The 13653-nt window shown below is 49.3% G+C and overlaps 1 protein-coding gene across 5 annotated transcripts in view; it reads left to right on the forward strand.

Annotated features, from left to right (window-relative positions):
* EIF3D (eukaryotic translation initiation factor 3 subunit D) overlaps positions 1-12783 on the forward strand; it is a 202473-nt gene extending 189690 nt beyond the window's left edge. For all 5 annotated transcript variants that reach the window (XM_069653086.1, XM_069653081.1, XM_069653084.1 and 2 more), the window contains 2 exons: positions 12041-12131; positions 12639-12783. In XM_069653086.1, coding sequence (XP_069509187.1) covers positions 12041-12131; positions 12639-12652 — 105 coding nt within the window. In that variant the 3' untranslated portion in view covers positions 12653-12783. The remainder of the gene's footprint in view (positions 1-12040; positions 12132-12638) is intronic.
* Positions 12784-13653: the final 870 nt, after the last annotated feature.

Below are 13653 nucleotides of genomic sequence, written 5' to 3' on the forward strand. Positions count from 1 at the left end.
GAACGTTGGTGGTCGTGCGGCCTCTGGCCCCAGAAAGCCTTGTGGGGGATGCAAAGGAACTTGAACATTGGTGCACAGGGAGCCAGTGGAGAGAGTTCAGAGCTGGAGATACGATTCCTGAGCTTGAGGCCAAAGATGAGTCTTGTTCTGGATAAGTTGTTGAGTACTAAGAGTAGAGGCAGGCGGATTTACAAAGAGGCTGTTGCAGTAGTCCAGCCCAGAGAGGACCAGGGCTCTGGAGACAGTGAGCTTCTGGCGGAAGGAAGAATACCTCTGAGAAGGTGCAGCTAATAGTTTGACTTCTTAGAAATGTCAGGAATATGAGGAGAGGAGGGTAGAGTCGAAGATGACGCCAAGGTTTTTAGCCTCCCAAGGAGGAGCCGATATAGGGCCCAGGGTGGGCAGCCAAGTGAGGGAGGTAAGGAGGGAGCAGGTGTCCAATGATGTTCAATGTTGCTGGCATTAAGGCAAAGATGATTGGAGGCATGCCGTTCTGAATTGTGGACAGGTTTACTGGTATGGGAGAAGGAGCAGAAGTGGCTGAGGTGAGCCTGAAAGAGCTGGGTGGCATCCGTATAACAAAGTTAGAGCAGAATGTAGATCTGCAATGGCGAGAGGTGCCTGAAGAGCCAGGGAGAGCGGTTAGACTCCTGGGGAACACCACAAGTAGAAAGAAAGAGAGAAGAGGAAAGGCCCAAGTTGGACCAGGGAGCGCCGATCCGTGAGCTAGGACGTCAACCAGGCCAGGGCCTGACCAGAGATACCAAGGTTGTCCTGGAGATGATTGAGCAGGATGGCGTGGTTGACAAGTGTCGAAAGCGGAGGAGAATTAGGACCGGAGGAAGGTTGGAGTTAAGATTGGAGAGCAAATCTTCACAGGTGTTCAGGAGAGCTGTTTCCGTGCTTCTGGCTGCACTGAAGTCAGACTGGTGGTCGTGGAGATAGCCAACAGATTTGGTGTGTAGATTAAGCTGGGAGATGGCCAGCTTTTCCAGGAGTTTGCCCATGAAAGGAGTGATGGTGGTCAGTCGATAGTTTGCCAGAGAGGAAGGAGCGACAGAGGGCTTCTTAAGAAGGGAGTGCTTAAGGGGAGGGGAAGGTTCCAGTGAAGTGATCACAGAAATCGGCCAAGGCTGGCGCAAGTGTCAATGTGGTCTTTGATGGTTCTGGAAGAGCAGGGGAGCACCTGCTTTGAACAGACTTTCACAGACCTGACTTGTCTAGAAACAGTCTGGGGTGAACAGGAGAAAGGAGTAGGAGAAACGGCCGAAGTGGGGCATGGGGTGGTAGAGGGAGCAATGTAGAGAAAGAGAGAGTGGACAAGATATCCTGAGTTTTAGTGGTGAAGTGAGAAGCCAGTGCCGTGCAAAGGGCTTGGGAGGGAACAGGAGAGGTGGAGACTGCAGCAGGATTGGCCAACTCCTTGCAGATGTTGAAAAGTTTGGCCTAGTTGTTGGAGGCTGCAGAGACGTGGGCTTGAATATAGGATCTCTTCGTCGAGAGGACCGAGTCTGTAATGCCTTTTGGAGCAGGTGGCAGGCCAGTTTGTCAGAAGGTGCGCTTCATGGCCTCTACTTCCTCTCAGCCCCCCTACGCATGTATTTAAGGGTGGTGAGGTCGGAATCGTACCAAGGGTTGCACTTGGATGCAGGCTTCAAACAGATCCTCATGCCGGGGGCAAGGACATCAAGAGTGTTCGAGATAAAGAGCTAAACGTTGGAGAGGGTTGTGTCAGAGTGTGAGTCAGCCAAAGTGTAGGAGGAGGAGAGAAGGTAGCAGCAAAGCCTCCACTGACAAACGCTTCATGGGCTGCATGACCGAGAAGGTGAGTGGCAGTGCTGGAGTCGGCTTAACCTGAGGGGGTAGAGAGAAAAAGGTGGGAGGAAAGAAGAAAGTTGTCACGAGAGTGGTGAGGGGGTTGGAGAGAGGGAGGTCTGCAGAGATTACAACATCCAGGGTGTGCCCTGCAGAGTGAGTCGGGCCAGAGGGAAGAATAGAGAGATGGAGAGAGTTGCAGAGATGGGACTAGTCCCTTAGAGGGGCTAGTAGCATACAGGGGGGTTTGCAGGACTTCCATGGAGGGGTTTGAGGTACGCTCTGCAGAAGTGTTAGATGCCCAGGAATGGGCAGAGGAGGAAGGCAGAGATGGCAGGGTAGTCTGAGGAAGAAGAGTGCTGGAGAGGTGGCGAAAGTAAGAGTCAACAGGGCAGCCAGAGAAGTGGTGGAGGAAGGAGTCAACAGGGCAGCCAAAGAAGCAGTGGATGGTGCCAGAGTGGTGACGGATGAAGGTGGCAGAGGTGCCAGAGAGGGAAGATGGGAGTAGCAGGAGAAGAAAGGAAGTTGATAAGGCGCAGGAAGAGTCTTATCAAAAAGGAGATTGGCCTGAGGACCCTGGACCAGGATGGTACCATTTAAGTAGACCTTAATGATAGTCTTAGAGTGGAATGGGGCCAGGAGGGCCTGCCGCCTGCTGCCACCATTAATGGAGAGAAGGAAAGAGAACGGATACCATTTTGGGGGGGGGGGGTCCATCCATAGGGCTGAAGTGGGAACGACAATGTGGATGTCGGTAAGGGTCTGTCTGGAAGAAGCACTGGTGTAGGTATTAGCGATGGGGAGGCCTAGGTTGGAGGTGAAGGTGTCCCTTTTGAGCTGCTTCCTGCCAGACTTTGTGAGAGAGAGTCGACAGAATAGCAATTAGAGAAGATGGGGGAGACCGAGACCACCATAGAGGGTGCAGGGTGGAAAAGTAGGGGGAAGGATGCGGGGAGCCCAAGCAGGAGGGAGTTCACACGCTAGGTGGAGACAGGAGGGAGGCACAACAGGGGGCGGGGGGCACACCGGGCCTAACGAGGGTGGAGAGACAATGCAAGCAACAATAGTAACCCAACAAAGCAATATGCACAACCACTTGTATTCCAAGTAAACCTAGAAGTAAAGGAAATGCAGACAATGCAAGGGAATGACAATACAGTAGAGAATACAACACAATGGAATGGCCGGGGAAAAACCACAATGGAATGACCATACCAGGTCAGAGAACGAAGGGGCGTGATGCGAGAGACGGGTAGGGAAAAATGTTATTGAAAGCAGCTCGGGATCCTGAGTGGAAGGAGAGAAGGGGGTAGGTCGGGAATGCAGGGGAGCAGCGCTGAGAACGGTGCGCTAGGTCGGCGAAAGGTTGCGTGGCTTGAGTTGTGAGGGGTGCACGTGGCCTGAGTTGTGAAGGGAGCGAAAACCAGTTGCAGGGGCAGCAACTCATGGGCAAGAGGTTAAAGGGGCACATGGATTGAGGCGTGGGGGGGTTGCATGGAGTGTAGCTGTGCTAACTCTACCCGCACCTTCTTACCTTGCTGCTGCAGAACGGAGGAGGGTGAAGTAATTCACGCTCACAATCTGCGCCGCTACCCCATCGCCGCCAAATACCTGCGACGTTCATCACTGCGCCCTTGTCCTGCGAGGTCTTTGCTGCACAGGTTCCGAACCTTGGTTCTTAAGGGCTCGGGAGTGTGGACGTTGCGTGCTACGTGTAATCAGGCTTACCTATCTAAAGAATTCATTGCCTGTGTATATAAAAAAATTACCTATAAAACACGGTCTCCTGGACTTAGCCAGTATATAAAGTTACCCTGTAACACTTCTGCATGCACTTATTACTGTCTGTGTATCAGTAATGTATTGCCTCAACGACATGTGGCAGAGGAATTACCCTTGGACCCACCCAGATAAACAAACTTGTGGTATAACAGAATTCAGAACAATTTATTAAATTACCAAACCTAAAACCACCAGAACAGACGTTGCATGGGTTTAATACTGATCATTTACATTCATGGATAAAAAGTCAAACGAACATATTTGGGTGCTGTTCAAACAAATATGTTAAATGTTAAAGGTATTTGTACCGCGCACAGTCACCAACGGAATTGGTCCCCAGGCGCTCTGGCGGATCTGTAAACTATAAGGTGGGATGGGTTAGTAAGGTGAAGAGGGAGTAGGATAGTGGGAGGAGTGGTGTTCTGTTGGCAGCTTCAACTCGGTATACACCGGGTGCTGAGCTTTGGTGCGGGTATTGGATCGGAGTCAGTCCGCGTGTGCTGTTGCTCCGGTTTATGTGTTGCAGTGTTGTGAAGTGCGTGCGGCTTGTGCGAGAGCTGGTTGTGTGTTTTTTGAGTGAGATAAGTATGCAGAGTTTGTGCTTATGTTGGTTAGTGGGTTACCTGACCTTTTAATATGGTAACATTCAGTTTGTTTTAGTGTGGCACTTGTTGACCTTCACAATCCTATCTAGGTGCAGCGCAGGCTAATGTTCACAATTTTAAGAGTGCCACATGCCAACATTCAAGTTTCATTTAAGTGCAGGCATGTTACCCTTCAATTAAAATCCTATCTAGTTGTGACACAAGCCGATGTTCACAACTCAGTGTGCCAGTCTCTAGGTTTCACCTAGGTGCGGGCATGCTAAAATTCAGTCCTATCTAGATGCGGTGCCGGCTAATATTCACAATGTCATCCAAGTGCGGGCATGCTAACATTCAGGTTTCACCTAAGTGCGGGCATGCTAACATTCAGGTTTCACCTAAGTGCTGGCATGCTAACATTCAAAGTCCTATCTAGATGCAACACCGGCCAATATTCACAGTTCTAGCTAAGTGTGGACATGCTAACATTTAGGTTTCACCTAAGTGCGGCGCTTGTTGGCCTTGACAATTATGAGTATGTGATGCAAGGCAACTTCTTCAATCCTGTCATGAATAGGTTGTCTAGTGGTCACAAATCTTTCCGAGTATACCTGGTGTGAGTCTATGGCAGTCTGTTATTGGGAGGTAAGTTAGAGTGGCAGGGGTTTTCTGGAGTAGAGTAATTGCTCTTCTCCCCACCCATGCCACACTCAGTTTTTGTTGTTGGCTGCTGGCCACTGGCTTCCCCTGCTGACACCTGCAGACACATCTTGGGGCCATCCTTTGCCTCTGGGTCCTTCACCGCAGGGCAGAGGGCTGCCCTTGGGTGTCCTTGATGTGGGGTGAGTGGGCGTGTTGGGAGGCGGGCAGAGTGAAACCAGTAAGCGGGTGGGCAGGGAGAGGGGGACCACACGCCCAGTGCGCTATACATGCATTAGCCTTTGCTTTTCAGCAGGAAGAGAAAACAAAACACACACACACACACACACACACACACACACACACCATTCATCAGCCTTCACAAATTTTCTATTCTGCCACTATTTTACTAATGGAAAGTGAAATATATTATATGTACCCCAAATTATAGCTGTCGGAACATCAGGAATATTTCTATCTGGTCTATTATGGCTCACACATCTCATAGAACCTGCATATTGTTTAATGGAGTGAGCGCTGCACCACTTTCCTGCAGCCCTCTCTGTGCTCCCATACCACTATTTACCCCAAAATGCTAGTCTACCCCCTTTTATGTCTGCACTGCGTCCTTTGCCCATGCCGGCTCATGTCTGGCCTTCTCAGTCTAAGGAATCCCTTCTCTGCCAAATCCACCTCCTACCTCATCACGGCTTCTCCCCATGATGCTTCCTCTCCATGCAAGCAAGTCTTCCATGTGGAGGATTTAGCAGGCAATTCATACCCACACTCTTTAGCTACCATTGCTAATGCCACAATTCTTTAGTGCACTGCACCATTCTTGCCTTATTTAAATAGGGCCATAATAGCTTGACGGGGCCCGCTTTTGGAAAGTACCAGGAGGTATGATCCCCTAGGGCTTGTTCAATGCCCTGGCTATGCTCAAGCCTATAACTCGGTCTTCAGAGCTCAGAACTCCTCTGCAGACGTAGGGCAGGGTTCATAAATCTTAATTATACCCAGGTTTCTCATCACAACTTGTGAATCTAGAATGCCCTTACTTGGGAGCCCAGATCCTCGCTCGTCCCCTATGCTTCTGAAAAATTCGAATGTATTGTTTTTCCTACTTCGCTCTGCATCTTCGTCAGTTCTTAATGGAAACGTCTAGAAGCGATTTAGTTTGCCATGCGCTTTACAAATCTTGAGCAAGAAACATCTCAATAAGCTAAGCAACAGGAAAATAATGCAAAAACAGAGCAATGAAAAACGTTTTTATACGCAGGGTTCAAATAATATACCACTTACAAGTTGCGATCCTACACTAGGCCCAGCATACCAAAACTTCTTTTTGGTTTTAGAGGCGTTTAAAAATGTGAATATTCCCACAGTCAACATAAATCGTAGTAATCGTAAGATTCCCCTGAACCCGTAGTCCACAACCAAATTACAGTAGACACCACTATCATAGATACATTCTATTATTGCATCTTAAAAACTGATGCTGAGACCAACTAGGTGCCTACAAGTGCAGAACAGTTTTATACTGGACCTAGTGTAATAATAGATTCACCAGGCCACAGTGGCCTAAATAGTCATCCTAGTTTTACCTCCACAAAAGTCTTCCTTGGGGCTAAAGAACCAGGGCAACTGCGTCTTCAATCTGCAACCCAGGTGCCCTCCAATCTTATGCTCTACTGTACGCAGCTACAACAAAATGATAGAATCAGCAGCAGCTGGCCAAGCTTCCTTTTTAGTGGTTGGAGATTATATCAGGTCCAACCTTTTGCTACAGCGTGTTCAACATGCATTGGCTCGATGCATAAAACATCGAACGCCAAACGGCATATGTAGGGCTTACAATAAACCGTTTACAATACCAAAGTGTAATATTTTTTTTGTTTTTGGTACATATGTATGCTACATGTTCTTTGTGCCAAACTGCAGCCTACTCTCCCGCCTAAAATAAGCCTGGCTGCTCTGTCATTGCTACCATAATATCAGATGATACAGCCTTTTATATTAAGAGTTTACTCTCTTGCCCCTAAGGTATAGTTTTATAAAGCTTATGGGTGGACTTTAGAGAAATGGGCCTGGCTGCTCAGCCATAGGTACCAAACCTTTTGGGTAGTTCAGTCCTAAATCTAAGAATTGGAGCCCTGTACACTAGTGTCTTGGACAGTACTACCACAGGTGGACTTTAGTAAAACTCCCTAACACTGACTGCACTGCATTGTAAGATGCTGTGTGCACTGGTAAGTTACTTAAAAGGTAAAGGTTAAAAAGATTGATCTATTGCCTCATAGCGAAATGAGCAAAAAGCCAGGGGAGTGCAACTGAAGGCCTCACTTCCCTGTAAAGTCAGAGGCTCAAAAGCAAAAAATGTGGGGGTCCATAGAACTATGGAGGGAAATTTGCTAAAAGAATTCTTTCACATTCGGCAGACCAGGCCTTGTTGTTTGCATTTTCTCTACATGCCAACCCAACGAGAAATTTGTGCCTGAGGATTGCATTTACTTCGGAAAGCCCCAATGACTGTTTGAATTACACAGCCACACCCAAAACTCCCAAAATCTTGCTGTAGTGCAATATTGCCTTCCCTTTATCCACGGTGCATTGGGCTTGAGGGATAAAACAAAATGTGCATTGCAGTACTTCTCCAGCATGGTGTATGGCATAGATTCACATGCTCATGAATATTCCCCGTCGTCCGGCCCGGAATCCTTGGTAAAATAAAAAAGTTGCACTTTAGTTTATAAACTGGCTTCTCCTATAAACCAATCACTGAGCTCTGGGTCATACTGCCCCAAACCAATGACTGCCCTCTCCCTAAGCCCCTCGTCTGGCAGCAGTCTTCAGATTTTTACCACACGTTCAAGTGTTGGGTGTCCTTGTGTTTCGCTCTTCGAGCTTTCTGCGTTTTTCGTGCTTTTATTGACTAGGAAAAACCTATTTTTGTTCAGTTCAGCCCGTGTGCTCCATTGTTTATTCATCCGATTAACAGGGATCTGTTTTCGGCATCTTTCATGGCCCCTCAAGGGCAGTATCGTCGAGTGTTTTCTTATTGGAAATTTCCAGAAGGCGATCAGGCCTACACGCACTGAATCATGTCGGAAGAGGAGGACTGGGCTTCCATCTTCAAGCTCTGCACCAGCTGCGGTTTGCAGAATGTTTTCATGGACGTTGACCATTCCCAGTGCCTGTATTGTCTTCACTCGATGCACAAGGAAGAAGATTGTGAGATCTGCCGTAGCTTCTCCAAGTGCACAATGAAGGATCGGCACGTTCGACTGGTGGTGTGGCTCAAAGCCAGGGCCTCTACCCCATGTGGTCCACAGGGGCATGCCTCATCCGGATCCAGCCAGAGTGGGCTTCTAAGTCCTTTGAGGGTGCTCCATCTGTGGGGGCCCAAGACGAGGCCAAGCACCCCAAGTCTGCTTCCGTCGGGGTTGCCGCGCAAGTGGGCCCTGCAACGGTCAGGGCACGTTCATCTCCATCAGCCTCAATCTCCAGCCATCGCTCCAGCTCTTCGTCGAAGAGAAAGTCGACTACCCCGGGGAAGCTGCGATGAGACCGGAGAAGGCCAAGCAGGAAAAGGTCTCCATCCTGCCAGTTAAGGCCCAGGTGATCCAGACCAAAATGTCCTCTTCTATCTAGCTGGTTGCTGCCGCCCTCTCGGAGGTGAAAAGGGCTGACCCGGTTCAGGATACCCCGGTGGCGGTCAGGGTGGCCCTTCCTCCCAGGCGGGAGTCTTGCCAAAACAGTGGAAAAGACTCCGGAGAGGAGGATGCAGGACCTCAGCCCGAAACCAACAGCTCAGGACCCAAAGAAGGGGGTGGGGCGGAGGGCCTGGAAGAGCCACAGGGCACGGATATTTCTTTATCTGACGAGGAAGACATAGTTTGCGTCCACATCATCCCAGAGAACGTCGAGGAGTTGCCCGCCGGAGGTTGGAACGACATAGGCACTGGGCCAGTGACCCTGTTCCCCAGGCACCTCCCTGAGATCTGTCACAGGATTTTATCTCGACCCTCCATACACTGGTGTCGGAGTTTCAGAAGAGGATGCTGACAGCACCACCAGCGAAACCACCCGTGACGACCCTGTTGACACCAGGGCCCCCACCACCGAAGAAAAGGTGGAGACACCCTATGCCTCCACTCAAACTGTCACTGCCCTCCCACCGCTAGGGATACAGGGACAGACACGGCTACGACAGACTTTCTCTGCCACCAAGAGATTCTCCGCCGAACAAAGTGGGATCCTTCCACTCGGTGATCGCCAGTGCATCAGTACTCTTCCAGCTCACCCTGGAAGAAAAAGGAAGGCTTTCTGCACCAGCACCAGGAGGCGAAAAGGAAGACCATTCTCTCGGTACCGCTCCTGGATGACGTCTAGAATGAGGGGCTGATGCTTCTGAAGAACCCCGCTTCAGCCCCAGTGAAGAGGGACCGACTGGAAAAGGAAGTGTCGAGTCTGCACCCAAATGTCTGTGGTCACAACCATCACCAGACTCCGTGGTCTCGGCAGCGGCTAGGAAAAAGTTGTCCAACCAGTCATCAACCTCTGTCCCCCCCAGATGGCAAGGGGAAGAAATTGGACGCCGTAGGAAGGAAGGGTCATTTACCTGGCCACGCCGGTCAAGGTGGCCAACGCCTTGGCTATCAAGGCCAGGTACAACTGGGAGCTATGGTACAAAATGGCTCCGATCCTGTATTTCCTCCCAGAGGACAAGCGGGGTAGAGGCAATGGCGATCCTTCAGGAATGTGAAGTGGCGTCAGACCAGACATCACTGTGGCCCTGGACATTGCAGACACTGGGTTCTGCCAGATGGGAAACCGGGTATGCCTCTGTCCTCGTGGCTGGCTGAAGGCCACCAACTTTAGACGAGGGTCCTGGACATGCAGTTCAGAGACAATCTTTTCGGTGAGGCTGTTGATGAATTTCTTCAGGCCATCAAGACAGACAGCCCGTGCCCTGGGCATGCTGCAACAGCTCTGTCCATCCTTTCGTCCCTCAGGAGGGAAGTCTGGTTGATCTTCGAAGAGTTTGGGAAGTGGATCGTCCTCTTACCACCAACCCTCCTGTTCCACGACCCAGGAAGCCTATTGGTGTCGTTTCAAGACCTTCGGCGGTGGCCGCCGTCGTCAAGGCTCCCAGGGTGGCAGGCCAGCCTCCAAGCAGGACTGAACTGTCTGGGATGCCGGGCCCCCACAGCTGGACCCTGGTCAGAGGCTGGCTGGCGAAATTCATCAACGTGGGGGAAAACCCTCGCCATCGATCGATGGGTGCTTGACGCTCTTGCTCACGGACACAGAATTTCAGCGAAAAGTGTCCGCGAATACCACCGGTGGCCTGGCAGGAACACATCCCTCCGCTTCTGCTGGAGGTTCGGGCCATGTTAAGAAAAGGGGCAATATAGCTGGTTCAGAAGCGACTCTGGGGCTCTGGAGTTTACTCGAGATACTTTCTGGTAAGAAAGACGACCGGGGGCCCATTCTCTATCTACGACGACTCAAGTACATCAAGTCCCAGATGTTCAGGATGGTCACGTTGCAGCACGTGCTCGGCCAACTGGAGCAGGGAGACTTCGGTCGTCGTTTGATCTAGAGGACGTTTACTTCCATGTCCCCATTCATGTAAAACATTGCCAGTTCCTGTGCTTCGTCGTAAAAGGAAAGCACTACCAGTTCAAGGCTCTCCCCCTTTGGACTCAAGTTGGCGCCCGGAGTCTTTACGAAGTGCCTGGCTCCCGTGGTGGGCCGTCTGAGACTACATGGAATTCATGTCAAGGTGCATCTGGCGGCTATTTCCTGCTACACCAGGTCTCCGGGGCGGTCTTCTCTTTTGGTTGCACCGTCTAGTGAAGGAGTTCATCAAAGGACTGTTACGTTAGTTCCCACCGGTGAAGCCGCCTGCCCTGGCGTGGGAACTCAACATTGTGATGACTAGGCTCATGGGGGGGGGGGGGGGGTTGGCGATGCATCAAGTGCTGCTCAGGTTCCTGTCTTGGAAGACCGCTTTTCTCATGGCCATCACCTCTGCCAGGAGAGTGGGTGAGATCCAGGCCCTGTCCTGCAAGCAGCCTTACTTGACTTTCCACGAGACGAGGGTGGTGCTGCGGAGGCACCATTCCTTCATGGCCAAGGTTCTGTCGGAATTTCATCTGAGCAAGCCCTTGGTGTTACCAGTCTTTTTCCGCCGCCTTTGTCGCCGGCTGAAAGGACTTTGCACTCGTTGGATGTGGCTCGAGCGCTGAAGTTGTGGCCCGCACAAAGAGTTTCTGGAAATCTTATCCGCTTTTTGTGAACTTTGGTCCTGCGAACCATAAGAAGGCCTTGTCCAAGGCTTCTATCTCCAGGTGGCTCTCCGGCTGCATCACTCATTGTCACTGGTTGGCAAACCGACCGCTGCCTGGCCGTCCGAGAGCCCATTCTGCCAGAGCGATAGCTGCAACAACGGCGTTCCTGTCTGATGTGCCTCTCCTGGACATCTGCAGGGCTGCTATGTGGAGGTATACGCACACCTTCACGAGATTCTACTGCGTTGACAGGGATTCCAGAGATAGTCCAGAGTCTGCCAAGCAGTGCTTTGCAACCTGTTCGCTTGAAGGTGAGCCTGGTGAGGAGGTAAGAGTAATTGCTTCTGTTGAGCCTTGCCACCTCCCATGGTTGTGTATGTACTGCTGTGTATTTTCTATTCATGAGCATGCGAGTCCATGCCAGACCCATGCTGGCGAAGGAACAAGTTACTTACCTATAACTGTTGTTCTCCAGCATGGGTCTGACATGGATTCACATGTGAACCCTCCCTCCTGCCCCTCTTGGTCATACTGCCACTTTACGTGCTACCAAATCTGAAGATGGCTGCCAGAGGAGGGGCTTAGGGAGACTGCAGTCATTGGCTGAGGGCAGTATGACCCAGAGCTCAGTGATTGGTTTATAGGAGAAAGACAGTTTATAAACAAGAGTGAAACTGTTTTTTCTTTTACCGAGGATTCGCGGCCTGACGGGAAATATTCATGAGCATGTGAATCCATGCCAGACCCCTACTGGCGAACCAGGTAAGTAACGTGTTCCTTCATTGATATATCCTGTAACAAATATTATGGGGTGAAATTTTACTAAGTCATTAGTATTTACTTTTCTTTATTTTGTTGGCATACTGAGTGTACTCGAATGCAGGTACAAGACACTGGTTCTCATGGATCTTTTCTTCCTTTCAGCAAGTGATCCGTATCTACAGCCTGCCTGAGGGTACTTTCAGCTCTGATGAGGATGATGATGATGATGATGAGGAGGAGGAAGAAGCAGAGGGTATGTATGATAAAGCGTAAACCGTGACATTTGGCCATTCACATTCTTGGTCCGATAAGACATATGGCCAGGCTTACAAAAATTATATTTCGACAGGTAAAAGTAGAATATGGTCTGGAGCACACCCAGCAAACCCATCCTGCCACAAATGCCATGACTGTGTGCGCGCATGTAATAAATGTTTGTTTAGTGAACACTGTGCCACCCTCTGAATTGTTATGTGCTGGTTCTATGCCTGGGTGGGGCCGCCATGCAAAGCGGTGTACAGGATGTAAATTTAACCACACACGAAGTGCTAGTTTAGATGTGGTTGGGCAAATTCAGTTCTGATGGGTGTGAGCCAAGGATGGGAATCTGATACTACAAAGCCTTTTGGGGTTAAGCATACTGAACAATTTAAATGGTGAGGTTCTCTGCTTTGTACCGGACTGAATATACAAGCACACGTTGTGACCATTTTAGCTGAGCTCCCTGTTCAACCTCTCACACTGTTTTTATCTCTTTCAGAAGAGGAGAGCTGATCGCCCCCTCCCTCCCCCAAACCTCCAGATGGTCTGAATGTGGACGGCCACCTTTAGTTCCATCATTGACAACATCCACAGGAAACCATCATGACTTTTCTTATTGCAGAAATAAAAATTATTTGAGTGGACTCCTAGTGTGCTGCATTTCTTTCTTGACCGGTTGGATATTCAGGCTTGGCAGTTGAGTGCTCTGGAGTTTATCTGTGCAGATCATCACTTTTGGAGATTTCTAGACTTACTTCTCTTTAATACATGGGTAAGATTTTACATTCGGGAAGTGCCCAGTACAAATGTGAAGCCTTTCCAACACTCCTGTACTGATGAGCAAAATGTCTCTCTAGCCGTTGTGCGCAGAGATAGTTGTCCTGCATTATACAGCGTAGGTGATTGTTTACTCGTGGTAAACTGTTAAAGCCAAATGATGTCCCAGACGAACCTGCCTCAACTTGTGGTACACTTTTTTTTAAAATTCCACCATTACTTTTTAAAGCCAGTCTAGACAATGTTTTGCTCTGATTTAGCAAACCTCTGCTTAGGTGGTGGGCTTTCTAACCCTCAATTAACTGCTTAACAAAGCCCATTCTAAACATCACACTAGAAGGGAATAAAAAACGTTAACACCCAATGAAACTAGTCGATGTATGAACTGCTTTGTTTTCTGCTACGACTGAAATCTAAAACAAAATCTGATTCTTTTTGCTGTCTCTTGGGATACACAGAAATGCAATACATGGCTTTGATTTTGTGGAATTTGTGTGGTAACATATTTTTCTGATGTTTGAATCTGCTTAGAATCACATGCTGTTCATATAGTCCGACATCTAGTGGTAATCGCACACTATTGCATCTTATTTTCGAAGATCGAAAAGGGGATGTCGACATGGGTGTGACTGTAATACTATCCCTAATGTGACATGTAGTGTTTGAATTTCTTTTTATTGTGCATTTGGTTAAACAAAACCTTAAGCACAGTTATTAATCAAGAATAGGAAAATATA

This window comes from Ambystoma mexicanum, chromosome 3q, assembly GCF_040938575.1.
Source record: "Ambystoma mexicanum isolate Mex_15411 chromosome 3q, UKY_AmexF1_1, whole genome shotgun sequence".
In the NCBI taxonomy this organism is placed as follows: Eukaryota; Metazoa; Chordata; class Amphibia; order Caudata; family Ambystomatidae; genus Ambystoma; species Ambystoma mexicanum.